The sequence below is a fragment of the Protobothrops mucrosquamatus genome, unplaced genomic scaffold, assembly GCF_001527695.2.
Source record: "Protobothrops mucrosquamatus isolate PMUCROS unplaced genomic scaffold, P.Mucros_1.0 scaffold773, whole genome shotgun sequence".
NCBI classification, from domain to species: Eukaryota; Metazoa; Chordata; class Lepidosauria; order Squamata; family Viperidae; genus Protobothrops; species Protobothrops mucrosquamatus.
Genome location: NW_015387041.1, coordinates 40,673 through 58,116, shown reverse-complemented (window position 1 = coordinate 58,116; position 17,444 = coordinate 40,673). Strand labels below are relative to the sequence as shown.

At 40.3% G+C, this 17,444-nt stretch overlaps 1 protein-coding gene across 1 annotated transcript in view; it reads right to left on the bottom strand.

The window, feature by feature from the left end:
* The window catches only part of LOC107289817 (putative bifunctional UDP-N-acetylglucosamine transferase and deubiquitinase ALG13), a 30,513-nt gene extending 13,475 nt beyond the window's left edge, over positions 1–17,038 (bottom strand). Inside the window, exons 1-11 of the mRNA XM_015818628.1 lie at positions 16,951–17,038; positions 15,368–15,432; positions 12,509–12,606; positions 11,191–11,297; positions 7,956–8,014; positions 7,798–7,871; positions 5,464–5,577; positions 3,968–4,124; positions 2,968–3,103; positions 1,028–1,063; positions 868–923 (exon numbers count right to left, since the gene is read on the bottom strand). Of these exons, the coding sequence (XP_015674114.1) occupies positions 868–923; positions 1,028–1,063; positions 2,968–3,103; positions 3,968–4,124; positions 5,464–5,577; positions 7,798–7,871; positions 7,956–8,014; positions 11,191–11,297; positions 12,509–12,606; positions 15,368–15,432; positions 16,951–17,038 (990 nt within the window). The remainder of the gene's footprint in view (positions 1–867; positions 924–1,027; positions 1,064–2,967; positions 3,104–3,967; positions 4,125–5,463; positions 5,578–7,797; positions 7,872–7,955; positions 8,015–11,190; positions 11,298–12,508; positions 12,607–15,367; positions 15,433–16,950) is intronic.
* Between the last annotated feature and the right edge of the window lie 406 nt (positions 17,039–17,444).

The window sequence follows — 17,444 nt, the reverse complement described above, 5'->3', positions numbered from 1 at the left end:
CCTTGACCAAGATGTCTTTCAACACAGAATGGGACAACTTGGTACAGCCAGCTTGCCACGGCTAACTCACCACCACCAAGTTGTTGTAGGACAACTCAACATGGCCTATTCACTCTTGGGGCAACTCACCAAGGGTGGTTGGAGGGAGAGCCAGGCTGGTGGGTGAGTGAGCAGGTGGGCACCGTGCAGAGCAGCAATGATGGCTGGGGGCTTCCCACCACAGGGAGAGCCAGGTGGGCAAGTGAGTGAATGTGGAGGGAGAGCCAGGCTGGTGGGGGAGTGAATATGTGAGCACAGTGCAGAGCAGCAGTGGTGTTCAGGCCGTTTGGCAGCGAGTTGTCCACACAGCAAATTGGCTGCGTTGAATTGTCCGACAACTTGGCAATGGTGAGCTGGCAGAGGTGACTTGATGGTGATGAGCTGGCCACAGTAAGCCGATCATGCTAAGTTGTCCTAGACCAGAGGTAGGCAACCTTGGCTCTTTTATGACTCGTGGACTTCAACTCCCAGAATTCCTGAGCCAGCCGTGCTGAGGGGAAAGAGAGAGGTTTCCAAGCTGAGCCATGCTGGCTTAGGAATTCTGGGAGTTGAAGTCCATGAGTCATAAAAGAGCCTACCCCTGTCCTAGACCCTTTCCAACATTAGCAACTGAGTCACTACTAAGTTGGAAAGCTGACAACTATTTTGCACACCCATCACCTGAGCAAGCACCATTTTCATTATTTTGGGCAGATAGGTAGAAATTTGCCCAATTCAAGGACTACTATCACAACAGGTATTATATGACAGTGCCAAGGTTGGAAATTGCTTTCATATCTCCTTTGAGGTGCTAACAGGTTCTGAACGTGCTAATTTCAATGTTCTTACCAAATTTGCAGTGGATTCAGTTGCATTAAATACTGTAGTTGCTTCACACTCTGGGTCTGGAAAGCAGGGAGAAATATGATGTTGAAAGCACCAGTGATTATTTACTAACAAAAACAATCAAATTATGAAGCAGACTTTTAGAGAAAGACTGTAGTCTCACCTGGAGGAGTATACAGATAATCTTCTTGGTATTCTCCTTGAAAAGCAGAAGGTAAGTGCACTATTAGAGACACATATCGGAAGTAAATCTCATGTAAAATAAACAATTCCAAGAGAAAGGATGAAAACCTAGCCTTACATTTTAGAGTCATGTAATTATGCAAAACTCTTTATACGAATTTCTCCCCGTGCCTTAAGCTTCAAATTCCACAATCCCCAAATTGCAATTCTGATTTGAGAATTCGGGAGATCAAAAGGCTTAAACCATGGAATAGGGTAACAACATTTGTCATACTATTGTTTCGTTGTTTTTTTTTAATCTGTGCAAAACATTCACCAGATACAAATTCAGCAAAGTTCAAGTTGCTATGTTGGCATCTAACCAGTCTATATAAAACCCCACAAAAATAACTAGATGTAGCCAAAAGTTTTAGGATAGCATATTTGCTGGAAAGAAGAAACCTTTTCTCCAAGGACTACAACAGACCTATGGCCACAATTGAGCTCGACATAAATTGTCAATCAACCTATAAAATCAATTCAAAATAAAAGTGAGCTTCTAAACGCTTAGAAAAACATGCAAGGATCATGACTGCAACGTACTTCAAACGTTTGGCATAGTTATCAATTTTGGAAAGGTAACAGATGCATCTGAACTTATTAACATTCAAGCTATGGCAGGTCTAGAATCTAATTGAGAACACATTTTTTGAAATAATGAAAAAAACCACTGGTGCCTGCAATTGTACATACTGAAATTTTCAGATCGCATCCATTCTGAAAAATAACGGCATGTTCCATTTCAAGCCGGGAGGCTTCTGCGAAGAATTTTTTAATGACTTCTTAAAAAAACTCCTAACCAATATCCCAAACTTTATGAAGGAAATGAAGCAGTAACCCTGGCAGAAGGCCTAATTTTGCTTTAACAGTTATGAGCTGGCACAATTCACGAAGGTTCTCTTGAAGTTGGTAAGTCTGAACAGTAAGATCCTGGACTTACAAATGGTTGCTTAGCAACTATTCAAAGTTACACCCTACCTGTAATAGAGAACTTATAACTGGGATCTGAAGATCCGACGGGCGCTCCCCTTATGGTCACATGATTTTACTTTGGGTGCTTCGCAACATGGACATTTGAAGCACCCCACGATCATGTGAGTACGTTTTACAACAGTTTTGCTGAAAACCGATAGTTACTTCCAGATTTCTAAAAAAACAAAACACCTGTGCCCATAGCAAACCATTAGTTCGCATAACAATCACGGTGTTTGCTTAACAGCTGTGGCATTCACTTCACAACTGCCACAAAAAAATGTCGTAACATTGGAAGTACCTGTCATTTATGACCATTACGATTTACCACCATAATGGGACAGCTCCATTACAGTTGTAATTTGAAGACTACCTGTATAACTTACAAAGCAGAACGAGTTGGAAAGGGGTGGCGCAGTGGTTAGAATGCAGTACTGCGGGCTAATTCTGCTGACTGCTGGCTGCCAGCAGTTCGGCAGTTTGATCCTGACTAGCTCAAAGGTTGACTCAGCCTTCCATCCTTCCCAAGATAGTAAAATGAGGACCCAGATTTTGGGGGCAATAGGCTGACTCTGTAAGCTGCTTAGAGAGGGCTGCAAAGAACTGTGAAGCAGTATGGAAGTGCTATTCCTATTCCTATTCTATTACCCTACCCTACCCTACCCTATCCTTACCTGGTGGTGCAGTGGTTAGAATGCAGTACTGCAGGCTAATTCTGCTGACTGCCAACTGCCAGCAGTCCAAAGGTTGACTCAGCCTTCCATCCTTCCGAGGTCAGTAAAATGAGGGCCCAGATTGTTGGGGGCAAGAGGCTGACTCTGTAAACCGCTTAGAGAGGGCTGTAAAGCACTATGGAGCGGTATATAAGTCTAAGTGCTACTGCTAGTATTATTCTGTGTTTATCCTTACCGTTATCAGTTGGTTCCTCTACTTCTTCTTCTGAATTATTCAGCCCTGGTTTATTTGGTGGGACAGAATTTGAAGCCCTTCTTGTCACCCAGAATCCTGCAGGAGCTGGAACTATCGGAGATGGGTTGCCTCGCTTCTGAGAAACAAGTCAGACTATTTATTAACATTCGTCCTTTCACCTTATGGCAAATATGCAGCACAGTTTCAGCATTTCCTTCTAACCCCAGCAATATGGAATATGTGCACTAGACTTCAATAGATATGAGACAGTCGGAAATACACAGCATGATTCTAAAAAGAGGTTTACGAAACAGCTTGCTAGTCTTTCCTAATTTGGAGATATATATATAATTAGAGCTTTTAGAATTTATTTTTAAAAACCGGTGCCTAGATAAGGGCAGAAAGGGCGAAAGCAAGCATTAAAAAAATCCTCACGTACAGAAACCTCATTTTCGGGTTTCTGACATAAGCAGAAAATCTCTTGTTTTGGCACTTTTGAAATCCCTAAATTCAATTTTATGGCAGCAGAAGTTGCCCTGAAGGTTTTATTATTGTTGTTATTATTTTCAAAATAAGATTTGCCAACACACGTTTACACCTTCAAGAGATACCGTTAAAGCAGCAATTCTGTTCCCTTTGTACAATTAACCCTTTTAAACAATTTTGTTGAGCGCCACTCTATTAATAAATGTTAATCCCATGAACAAAATTGAGAGCCTGAGGCTTTGCAATTATATTTCATCTGTGTAGATTGATCTTTTCCCATAATGAGGATTTAACCAAACTTGATTATTAAAGCCTGCTCGATTAATCTAGAGCCTGCTTGATTAATTCAAGGCTGTTTAATCCAGCACTATCGTAGGGGTTGACAACTTAAAGTTGGCAACTTTAAGACTTGTGAACTTTCCCCTTGATTTACGTTGCCCACCCGATCTTGCTGCCTACTTGTAAAAGATTTACTTTGGCACACTTTTCAAATTAATTCAGCTCAAGGACTTACGGGCAAAGCAGGAAAATTTGCGTCATCCCCTTCTTCAATCTCATAAAAAGTGATGGTTTCTTCCACACCTCGAGGCTCCTCCCCATTCTCAGGTGAAAATCCATACTGGCATTCTTTATTTACACACTGCATCTGTCTGCGACTACGGCTGTATGAACTACCGGAACGACCAATAGGTTAAAATGTCATGACCATCACCACCACCATTGTATATTCTAAGCCTAAAACAGGGATCTTCAAACTCGGCCCTTTTATGACTCATGGACTTCAACTCCCAGAATTCCTCAGCCAGGCATGCTGGCTGAGGAATTCTGGGAGTTGAAGTCCATGAGTCAAAAAAAGGGCCGAGTTTGAAGACCCCTGGTCTAAAACATTTGGAAGAAAATGCCTACAACTGCAGCTACAGGACTAACGGACATTTGTGCGCAATTGTTACCAGGCTGGCATTTTTCACAGCTAAGATTCACGTAATGTGGCCCTGGCCTGCTGCATCAACAAAGCAGCTGCTCGGAATCTGAAGTGGCCGGGATCTTGGGTTGTTCTGAAAAATGTCTTGGTTGGAAATGCTTTAACATTGCTCCAAAGGATACAGAAAGCTGCATCCCTGGAGCTGAAAAGCTTAGAGCAGGGGTCTTCAAACTTGGCAACTTTAAGACTTGTGGACTTCAACTCCCAGAATTCCTCAGCCAGCCTTGAGGAATTCTGGGAGTTGAAGTCCACACGTCTTAAAGTTGACAAGTTTGAAGACCCCTGCTTAGAGGAACTAGGACAACAGTAGAAAAGTATTTTTCCAGGTAGGAACTCACAGGTCCCAGCCCATGCATATAAAAACTGTTGTGAAACTTAGCTAGGGAAATAATTTCGTCTCCCAGTGGTTGGAGAAAGTTAACAGATAATCCACCTCAGTACAGATAGTCCTCGACTTACGATGACAGTTGGGCCCTCAATTTATGCTGTCAAGTGAGGAATCTGTTAAGTGAAATTTGTTAAGTGCAATTTGCCCCATTTTACAACTTTTTTAGCCACAGTTGTTAGGCCAATCCCTTCCAGTTGTTAAGTTAGTCACACCGTTGCTAAGAGAATCTGGTTTCCCCACTGATTTTGCTTGTCAGAATGTCACAAAGGGGGAATCCCGTGTCTCTGAGACATTGCGACCATCATCAATGCGAGTCGTCTGAATGTAAATCACGTGACCCTGGGGATACTACAACAGTCGTGTGAAAAATGGTCACAAGTCACTTTTTTCAGCGCTGTTGTAACTTTGGTCACTAAACTGTTGTACGTTGAGGACTACCTGTATAGGACAGGTTCAAAAATTTCTCCCAGTGTAGTCTTTTCACCAAGAGAAGGTCTGAAGTCAGCTGACCCCAAACGATAGCTGAGGAATAACATTTACTGCCTAGTGTCCTGGATTAGTGTACTGGATTACAACTATAAGGTTTTACACTGACCGCCTGAGTGTACTGGATTAAAACAATAGGGTTACAATTACTTACCGTGATCTATATGAGAAGTTATCATAGCTCTGATAACATCTCTTTCCTGGACTAGGATAAAATGCTATTTCTGGCCCAGTGATGTTGTTCCTGTTTATAAATCGGGCAGATCCCCTACATTTCAAAGGACAAAAAAGCAGAGTAACTACGAATTTAGAAGGCTCAAGGTGGACTCTTAACTAGCACCAGTCAAGTATCTGTGTTAACAGGTCCATGAGTGAAGAGGTTGCAAAGAAGTACAGGCTCAGCTATCGTTGGCAAGGTCCTGCCTTTCTCTTCCATCCAGCATGTTCCTGGAAGACATTTCCCTTCTCATCCAAGAAGCTTCTTCAGTTCTGGAGAAGTGAACTGAAGAACTGAAGAAGCTTCTTAGATGAGAAGCGAAACATCTTCAAGGAAAAACGAAGTCCAGTTGTCTGGTGAAAAAGCATCTTAGGGACAACCAGGACCTGGATGACTGAGAATCTCCATAGACATTTTTAATTGCATGTCAACTGTACTAAGTCTCACTTGAGTAAAAGTCAAGAACACCTTCAAGTCCACCTCGACTCCCAATGACTTGATAAGACAACCATCCACAGACGTGGGTGGTGTAGAGATTTAATAAATAAACAGGGCTTTCTTGGCAACAGTACAGAAAGTATTTGCTGGTGTTGCTGCCTTTGATATCTTTTCATCTTCCCAATTTTGTTTGCGGCTCTGGGGTTTCCTAGATGAGCTGACTTCTCACATCCTGGACATAAGCTGTTTCAACTTCTTCCCTCAAGGCAACGCTATAGGACATTGTGCGCCAAAACAGCTAAACACAAGGACAGTTTTTCCCCCATGCCATCATTCTGCTAAACAACAAACGCCCACAACACTGTCAAACTGCCTAGTAGGGCTGTATTACTATGATCCTTCTCATCCTTCCGATTACCTATTCCTTATCTTCTTATGACTATAACTTTGTTGCTTGTATCTTACAATTTATATTAATTATTTGGAATCCCGGTATGATTTATGTTGACTACTTATTTAGTATCCTATGACCATCTCTGAGTATTGTATCTTATGATTTATGATGAATGTATTTTATGATTATAATCACGATTTATCACTTGTTGCTTGTATGTACACTGAGAGATTCTACACTGGAGACAAATTCCTTCTGTGTTCGATCACATTTAGCCAATAAAGAATTCTATTCTATTCTATTCTATTCTATTCTATTCTATTCTATTCTATTCTATTCTATTCTATTCTATTCTATTCTATTCTATTCATTTCTGGGTTTATGAGTCCACTAAAAATCATCTGGTACTTCCCCTGTGTAAGGTCATATTAGTTGGGGAGGGGGAGAGAATGAGAGCACTTCATTTTCACTGTTTCTTTAAATTAAAAGTTCTCCCAGTCTGGACATAGCATTAATTTAGAGAATGCAGGTTTGGAAGAAGGGAGTGTATGAACCCAAATTACAAATGAATTAGGTGCATGAAATTATGGTTTAGCAGGCTAGCAAATCCCCTCTGCAAATTTAATCACCCTTCTGTTCATTAACACAGATAGTTCTCGCTTAACAAGAGTAATTGGAACCAGGATTGGTTGCAAAGTGTGACATCACGTGACCATAGGGAGGCTATGATGGACAGGACTTTGAGGAGAGCCCGTAAGCCTTTTCATTCAGTGCCGTCATAACTTGGTTGATGAACAAATGGCCATTAAGCAAGTATACGTAGTCCTCGACTTATAACCACAATGGAGCCCCAATTTTCTGTTGCTAAGTGAGACATTTGTTAAGTGAGTTTTGCCCCATTTTACGACCTTTCTTGCCACAAGTTGCTAACTGCAGTTGATAAGCTAGTAACCTGGTTGTTCCGTGAATCTGGCTTCCCCATTGGCTTTGCTTGTCAGAAGATCACAAAAAGGGATCATATGAACCTGGGGGCACTGCAACCTTCGTAAGTACATGCCAGTTGCTAAGCATCTGAAGTTTGACAAGCAACCATGGGGATGCTGCAAAGGTTGTCGTGGTGAAAAACGGTCCTAAGTCAGTTTTTTTCAGTGCCGTTGTTAACTTTGAACGGTCAACTTAATGAACTGTTGTTTAAGTCAAGGACCATCTGTACTACTGTATCCATACGTACGCTTCAGTTAAAATGTTCCTTTCTAGCCTGTGAGGGTGAGAATAAAGGCTGCAGAAACAGGGGACGGTGTTCAGAAGTTCCATGTAGCTCTGGGGATATTTTATGACACTACGATGCTCAAGTCAGCATGATGCTGATGGCCAAAATCAGCAGGGCCACCATCTCACTAGTTGCCTAGTGGTGAGGAATCGATTACAAGTCTCCTTACCTTGACGTTCCGTATCCCCGGCCGGTTCTCTGCGAATTCTGAAAATGGTAATGGTCGTATGGATTTACGTGTCCGTTTGGAGAGCAGTGGACCATATGTGCGTTGTGCTGCAGACGAGGAGGCAGGATAGGGTGGCCTCTGCTGTAAGCCACCGTCATGTACACTTCCTTTCCGTGTACTTTCTTGAACAGCTTCTTCCGTGTTTTTATATCCATATCTGGAAGAGAAGTTAAGAAGAGGAAGACAGGCTGAAGGGGGTGGCAGGATTACTATACAACTGGGTCAACATCTATGGAGGTTCTCTGTCATCCAGGTCATGGTTGTCCCAAAGGTGCTTTTTCAAATGGCAAGTGGACTTTCTTTGTTTTTCCTTGAAGACGTTTCGCTTCTCATCCAAGAAGCTTCTTCAATTCGGACTGAATGGTGGAGGATGGAAGGATTTGAGGCCACTTGGAGGTTTATCTGTGTCCTCAGGGTCACCTGAACAGTCAGAACCGAAGAAGCTTCTTGGATGAGAAGTGACATGTCTTCATGGAAAAACAAAGTCCAGTTGCCTTTTGAAAAAGCACCTTTGGGACAAATGGGTCAGCTTTCTTATTTTTGCAACTTTTTTTCTAGGTTATTTTTTGGGGGGGAATAAAATAGTGCTGGGGGCAGGAAGGGAAAAAATTAGAACGATTTTAGAAAAAGCTGCCGTGGAACAGTAAAAATGTTCTATTTTATTTAAAACTGGACTTGGAGAAGAGGGAGGAAAGGAAGCTTTAGCAGAAGGGGCCTCATATAAGAATCCAAGCAAGGTCCAATTGTACAATAAAATTAATACACGTTAAAAAGAGAGAGAGAGATCCCCTTATGAGGAATCGTTAAGTAAATTCACAAGATAAATATAAAACAGGCCCCTCCAGAGGTCAGGTGTTTTTTTTAAACAATGAGCTATGGAAACATAACAATACTCACTCTTTTCCTTGTTTTTTTTTTTAAAAAATCATCCATGTTTGGGGATATAGAACAGTACACCCAAGTAAACTACCACACATGGATAATATATTTCTGAATATCGATGATGTCTGCATTTTCTAACAAGTAGAGTTAGTTAATGAACCTATTTAGGTTTTCTATTTAGAAAATTCTTAAGAAAAGGTTGAAATGCTCCTGGTTGTTCTTAGTTGGTTACTAAAATGTCCCTCTCTCTCTTTGTGTGTGTGTGTGTGTGTATGTTTGTGTGTGTGTGTGTGTGTGTGTGTGTGTGTGAGAGAGAGAGAGAGAGAGAGAGAGAGAGAGAGAGAGAGAGAGAATATGAAGAATTAAGGAATTGGAATATATTTATATACAGTATAGGTTATTAGCTTTAATATAATCAACTACATACAAAACAGTGTCTTGCACAAAGTGTTGAAGTAAAAAAAAATCACATTATGTAGGCTATTGACCTTTAGTTAATTAAAATTGATCAGGTTTTACCCAGCTATTGCCATTATGTCTTTGAAGTAAACATTAATTTTTACTGTTTCACTACATTTTTTTTTCTGAAATATTTTTGTTCAAACAACACACAAGGAAGTCCAGTAAGAATTCATGGCAAACAAGATGTCTGAGGCAGCAGAGCAGACATGGGTGACCAGACAGCCAAGCCTCTCTGGATAAAGGAGAGATTGTGAGATCACCCATTTGCACTCTGTATTGGTGCTCCTCATGAGTAAACTGCAGGACCTGAGGTTTCTGCAGCCGACTCGTGAGTTAAGCGGCTGGGAGTTGAACGGTTTCCACCAAGGTCACAGTCACAATGTGGCCTTATGGACACAAAGTTCTGCCAAGCCTCATTTCTTAATCACTTTTGGAAATTGCTTATTAACTTTTAAACTATTAAGAACCTTTTAATTGAAAACTTTCATAACAAGTACTGGATGAGGTTTTTTTTAATCCTTATAGAAAAAAAGTGTTAAAGATAAGTTTAAGGACATTTAAAAAAACACCTCTTCTTTTGGAATCAAACAATATGGATTATTTGTGTGCCAGGTTCCAAAAACTCAAAACTCTCGCCTCTTTTAGCCTGTTCAAGATAACTCTTCAGATATAAGAGTAATTTAATAGATCTGCAGGATGGCAATTAGAGATTAAGTTTCACATCTTTGGGGAACGGAGACAGTGGGAATGCTCTTAGAAGGTACAAAAAAGCTGATATTTTAAGTGAAGTGTCTACTTATAGAAAATTGAGCATGCCCACTTCCGTACATTTAAAGTTATTAACAATGATAAATTCTTGAAGCAAGATTTGTTGCAGCAGGCCCTTAAGAGGTTGTGAACTTTAAATTTGTTTGCTTTTTGGACAGAGAAAACTTTTCAATTATACACCAGTAAAATATTTTGATTGTCTAAAAACATACTCCTTACAGGTTTTTTTTTACAGTTTAACACAGGAAAATGTCAGGGATTAAATATGCGTTCACCTAATGAAGGTTGATTTTAATATTCTTTCCTTTCTGAATGCTCACCTAGTTTTATGATTTTTTGTCGCTGTAACTTTATTGCAGTATCTATCCATGTTTAGATCAGTTTAACTTTACCTGGTTAAATCTGCATTAAGTCTGCATTTCACCAGGATGTTTCCAAACAGGAGAAACAAAATATTCTTTAAAAGTAACCTATTAAACATCTAGCTAGAATTCACATAAAGCGCCATAAACAGTAAATATTCCTTTAAGAGAGATGCTTAAATAATAAAAAGTTTTCAAAATTGATTCTCTTTAATTAATTAGCCAAACCAAGTGTTTTAAAATGATTAATTCAGGGATCAAGTTTGACTTCAGGTGGAATTTACCTTATAATTGCTTAAATATGGCAGTGATTAGTCCAGCAACTCAAAAAGCAAACAAACAAACAAAAAAGAATTACTAATAAGTTTGATCTACTGGATCTCACAAGTCAATTATTGATGACAGCAAAACAGAGGAATAAGATATTTGTTTAGGATTCACATTTTGGTGATCTCTTACTCAATCTGCTCTTGAGTGTTAACCTGAAGGGATTTGTTTAGACTTTTACAACACAGATACTATGCACGTATGTAGTAAAAGCACTTATAAAACACCATGTACAAGAGGAAATGGCACCTAAAACCATAGTTGGGAAGCAATTAGCCCAAATTAGCCCAAACATGAATATGGAATTCCTTGTCACAATGCATTTCAATTAATAAGGCAAGGTTGAGAAACATTGGCAAGGTTGAGAAACATTGTCAAAGAGAAATGAAGAATGGGAAAACGGATGACAAACTCATTTTCAGACAGAAGACGATGGTTTATACTACTATTGGAGCACTGTTGTAGGTTGCAAGCTTCGTTACTACTCCTATCCAACCATCCCATTACTGTCTTTACATATGGGTCTACCCACCTGGTATCTTCTGATAACTTCCTCCTTTTCTATTGGACATCACATTCCAGGCAGGAAGTGGATTGACTTGAGTCACAGGCTTCAAATTTACCAGTGGAACAAGGTGCCTACACATCATCCCAACCAGAAATAGTACAATCACAAAACAAACCTTAGAATCATAATGATATAAGACTTATGACATCTAAGATTAAAACCTACTGTTCCTTCCATGGCTACTTATCTTCAAGAGTCCCACACAAAGATGATCAAGTTTGCACAATGATACCAATCACTAATCTAAATTGACTCATGTCGCAATTAGAACTGAAATTAGTTTTAACTTTATTTAAGTTACTCAGGCAAAGTATAGAATCATAGGGCTGGGAGGGATCTTGGAGGTTTTCTAATGCAACCCCCTGCTTAATAGGAGATCCTATATCATTTCAGACACATAGTTGTCCAATCTCTTCTTTAAAACTTCCAGTGTTGGAGCATTCACAACTTCTGGAGATAAGCTGTTCCCCTGGTTAATTGTTCTCACTGTCAGGAAATTCCTCCTTAGTTCCAAGTTGTATCTCCCTTTGACAAACCTCCACCCATTGCTTCTCCCCTATTTCAGACTTTCAATAATTGGAGGACAGCTATCATGTCACCCCCAAGCCTTCTCTTCATTAGGCTATATACTAACTTAGGTAAAATAGCCTGAAGAAATGCCAGAACTGTCTTTATTATATACAAGCTGATAGCAGAAATAAGCCCATTTTCATCAAATTGTCAGAGAACTGTCAATTTCTCCTGATTGTATTTACTTACAGGTATTATTCTCTTAATAGGTTTCATATTGTCTTCTTTCGTAATACTATAACTTGTTGAGTTTCCAGAGAACTCAAACAAAAACGAAGAATCATCAAATATATTAAAGACTAATACATTTATTATCACAAAAGCTTCATGGACCACAAGACATTTGATCCACAAAAAAAGCAAATACAAGGAAAAGGTTTGTTTTAAAGGTTCCATAAGACTATGTTTTAATTTTTTTTAAGTGTCAAGGTTACGCCGGGACAAAAATGAAAGCTTTCATTTTCAACACACTTTTCCCTGGGAAATGAAATTAAAACCTTTTCATGTTAGAAAACTGTTGAACTGAATCCCCCATGTTGTAAAAGAATTAAACCCAGTCTGAGGAAACGATAGGGAAAGAGAGATGTCAGGTTTTGTATAGTATTAGTTATAACACTGTCAACATGATCTTGAAGTAGCACAGCTAAAATTCTGATACCGATAGCTCTTCCAATGAATACAGTTGTATGATTAAAAGGAAACAGATACATACTTTTCTGCCAGCTCTTCAATAAAGACGGTCACATAATTATCCTGTCCCACATCCTGTATATGGGCATTGTAATATTTTCCCCCAGTTTCTAGCCGTACCTGGGAAAAAGAAGACTCTAATTAAACCCAAAGGGATACTCAGAATAATTAGCACTTGAGTGTTTTTGCCAAGCAGCGCTGCCAAAAAGTTAAAATAGCCAGATTCAACTTTGGAACTGATCTGTTTCATTCTTGAAAGCAATTTCAGCCTGGCCTTGACTTCGATCCAACAAGCTCTGTAATCACTGTTTATAATCTGAAGTTCATTTATATTTTCTGCCCTGGATGTTTGCTACACCAGGTATTAAGGGTGTAAGAATCCGTATGTTATGAAATGGCTGGACTGCAAACTCTTAGATATGATTCATATTTAAAGAACTTAAGTTACTACATTTTAAAAAAAATGTGATGTATATGTATGTGTAAATCAATATGAGACATTATATGTAAATATGAGACAGTATATGTCAAGGGTCTTCAAACTTGGCCCTTTTATGACTTGTGGACTTCAACTCCCAGCCATGCTGGCTGAGGAATTCTGGGAGTTGAAGTCCACAAGTCATAAAAGGGCCAAGTTTGAAGACTCCTGGTGTATGTAAATCACCTTGCCTTGTTTTTTTGTGTCCTTGCCTTGTTTTCTACAAATACACACACACACACACACACACACAAACACACACGCTTTTGATACAAGCCAGAACTGTATTAGAAATACCTCTGGAAATAGTGTTAAGCACTAACATTATACAAGGTGAAAACAAAGTATTGCTGCCTCTTTCTCCTATACAGTCACAGAAACATTCCCTCCACAAAGTAGTACAATGTTGGGGATAATTCAAAACCCATTTATAAAGGAGGAGGAAGCGGCCCTGTCTCCCCTCAGAGATGCAATTTGCCTATCCTAGATGGTCAAAAGTGCTCATACTGTACCATTATTATTGGAAATGTAAATTTATGTTTCTTTTGAAATCTCACCAGAACTGGTAACAGGTTCATACTTAAACACCAGTGAGATCTGAGAAGATCTCAGTTAATGGGGCTCACCTAATTTGGGGTAAATGTTGTAAGAACATACAAGTCAAATAGAAGTTTATGTATCAAGATAAAGTCCATACATGGAATTTTTCTCAAAAACAAGAGGACAGAATTAGAAACCTCAATTATTCTTTGTTGTTGTTAGTTGCGAAGTTGTGTCCGACCCATCACGACCCCATGGACAATGTTCCTTCAGGCCTTCCTGTCCTCTACCATCTCTTCTCGAGTCCATTTAAGCTCACGCCTACTCCCTCCAGCCACCTCATTCTCTGTCGTCCCCTTCTTCTCTTGCCCTCCATCTTTCCCAGCATTAGGCTCTTCTCCAGTGAGTCCTTCCTTCTCATTAGGTGGCCAGAGTATTTGAGTTTCAACTTCAGGATCTGGCCTTCTAAAGAGCAGTCAGGGTTGATCTCTTCTAGGACTGACCGGTTTGAACGCCTTGCAGTCCAAGGGACTCGCAGGAGTCTTCTCCAGCACCATAGTTCAAAGGCCTCAATTCTTTGGTGCTCAACCTTTCTTATGGTCCAACTTTCTAGGGTCAGCGATATCAAGCTCATATTCCAGAATTAAGATTGTGGTATGGAACTTTCCACATAGAAAGCATAGCCTTATTATCTGAGCCATAGAAAGCTGGTTAACTCATATCAAAAACAATCAACTGTATAAGTTTTCAAGCTCAAGATTTTTTTTCCCCAGCAAGGACTCTTAAACTCCCCTGCTACCCATTTTAAAAACTTTTTTTGGGGGGGATCACAACCTTAAATATTAAAAAATACAGTTTGCTACACCAGGTATCAGGGTGTAAGAATCCGTATGTTATGAAATGGCTGGACTGCAAATCTCTTAGATATAATTAATATTTAAAGAACTTAAATTATTAAAATTGCCAGTGCATAACTGGGTCTCTGTAAAATTAGGTCAGAATTCTGAGAGGAAAAAATTGGTCCCATCTGGATGAAGGATCTGGGATTCATTGGAAAAAGGCTCTTAGTTAACTCCTGCCATCATTACCATTGGTAAATAAAACTAAAAAAAATCTTTCTGATTGTGAAGGCCTATCTCTGGAACTCTGGAACCCAGACATTCAAGCTGGCCCTCTGTCTGATGACATTGTGTCATATTGATAAAAATGTTTTAATTTCACTAACTCTTCTTGGATTTTAACCCCCTTTTTGCTTCACTTTGAGCTGTTCCTTCTTTGAATCAACCACACCAGCTACTTTAGCTTTTAGTTATCCAGAAAGATGGGGTATTATTTAAAAAAAAATCTTTAAATGACTTGCTAGAGTAACCACCCCATGTTTACTCTAGTAAGTCGTGATAAGGGATGCAATGACACCTTTCCATTTTTCCAACAAGCCGTAAAGGGTCCATCAAGTTAAATGTAGTAAAGACATTACTGCCCAACATACATCTGCAAGAGTTGGTAATCATCAAAGTGGAAAATTGGGGATAAAACGGTGCAGCGACGGCCAAGTCACTGGAATTATGAAGAGGAGACCTCAACAAAACCTCAATTTAACTGAGGTCTTCTTATACAACAAGGAAGCTTAGAAAACCGACTGAAGGCTACTCCTACTTCTGTCAGAGCATTTTAAAATGAGGCACCCAGGTCAGGATCTTTGTTCTTTAATAAACCAGGAAAATGTGTTCTGCTGATTGCAAACCATTTTAAAGAATCTTTCACAATGACCAAACACCCCTTTTGCATTCAGTAAGCTTAATTAGGGCATATCAAGAGTTGCTTCAAACAATTATCTTTCCTAAATAAACACAAAACAGGTACCTGACATTTGTCTCCTAAATAGTACTGTCTTCCAGCAAACACCAAGTAATCTGTTTTTTGAAGTTCTACAAAGGAAGATCAAAAGAAAACTTAAGCTATTTATCAAGCATTCATGGATATTAATCTGATGTTAGAGGTCTTCGCTTGGAAAAAAAATATTATGTAACTGGCTTATTTTCCCGATATTAGCTGCAGCTGGCAAGGACATTATGCATACCATAGACAATGAATATTATGTCTGTATAGCCTTCTCCAGTGCAGAAGTCTTCACATGCTGCCTAGGGCAGGGGTCTTCAAATTTGGCCCTTTTATGACTTGTGGACTTCAGTTCCCAGAATTCCTCAGCCAGCGTGGGAGTTCTGGAAGTTGAAGTCCACAAGTCATAAAAGGGCCAAGTTTGAAGACCCTTGGCCTAGGGATTCATGTCCAACAATGGGGGGGGACAGTAAATGAGAAGGCTGCACAGATACTCCTTGCTTAGTTACAATTGGGACCAGCAACTTGGTTGTTAAATGAAGCGGTCACTACAGAAAATCATGACTCTGCTTGTGAGTTGACTTCAGCCTGCCTTTTGTTCGACAGACCTGTGAAGGTCATAAATTAGAGAACTAGTGGCAGTGACTTTTTTTATTATCACCGTTGTAACTGCAAACTGCCACTCAACAAGGCAGTCCCTATACACGGACTCTTTGTACAACAAATAGAGGAGCTAATACAGACAGGATGAAATTATTCATAGGTTAGTGTGAACGTCATAATTAAAACATCTAAGCTTCATTCCCACTTAGTTTTTTTTCAGTTAGATCAGGGGTCTCCAAACTTGGCAACTTTTAAGACTTGTGGACTTCAACTCCCAGAATTCCTCAGCCAGCCAGAGCTGGCTGAAGAATTCTGGGAGCTGAAGTCCACAAGTCTTAAAGTTGCCAAGTTTGAAGACCCCTGGATTAGCCAGTGGAACAATCTGCCTCCAGAAGCGGTGAATGCTCCAGCACTGGAAGTTTTTAAGAAGAGACTGGACAGCTATTTGTCTGAAATGGTGAAGGGCAGTGATGGCGAACCTTTTAGAGACCGAGTGCCCAAAAACTGGCCCCGGCCCCGCTCTGCCCCCCATCCCCCACCCCGTCTGCCCACAGGACCACTCATCACCTCCAGGGTCCTCCGCATATCGCCCAGGCAGCCCAGCAGCGCTATGGCAGCCACACCCTCTGTCCGCGCCCTGCAGCATCAACTGCATGATGGGGTGTGAGGGCAGAGTCTTGTCTACGCTGCCTGGCTGCCATGTCCTTGGCTGCGCTGTTCTGTGTGGGCCATGCTCGGGGGCGACTCTCCTTCAGGGGGGCTGTTGGAAAGGAGGGGTTGCAGGGGGAGGCAAGGCTGGGGCAACGGCACATGCGCCCACAGAGAGGGCTCCGAGTGCTGCCTCTGGCACCCATGCCATAGATTCGCCACCACTGGTGTAGGGTTTTCTGCCTGAGCAAGGCGTTGGACTAGATGACCTCCAAGATCCCTTCTAACTTTATTGTTATTGTTATTGTTATTTTTACTACTACTACTACTAGTACTACTATTACTACTACTACTACCTTTTCTGCTCTCCAGCCAAACATCAAACTCTATGTTCCGATAGATCTCAGGGTCCAGGGCTTTCAATACTTTGTAGGGAAAGGGCATCCTTTGGTTGTCAGAAGGCTGTGAAGTTGAAGAGGAACAGATTAGAAGAGCTGCTGTCTACAATTGCCATCTCACCCTGCCGTCTGTAAAAGAAATGCTCAAATCGATCTACTAGTTTACACTTTGCACCACTAGATGCACCCCTTTGCATCTACTAGTTTACACTTTGCTCCTACTTTTTGATGTTTATCTCCTAATTAGCACGTGCAAGTTGAACATCACTTGTTCTCGGCTGAGCAACGGCCCAAGAACATGGCAAGTTCAACTTGCACGTGCCAATTAGGAGATAAACATCAAGTAGTAAAACAGCAACAGTGCAATAAAGAAACTTGAACCACTGATTAGGGATTTTTACACACTTCACTAATCACTGAGGCTGGGAGACAAGCTAATTTAATTTAATTAT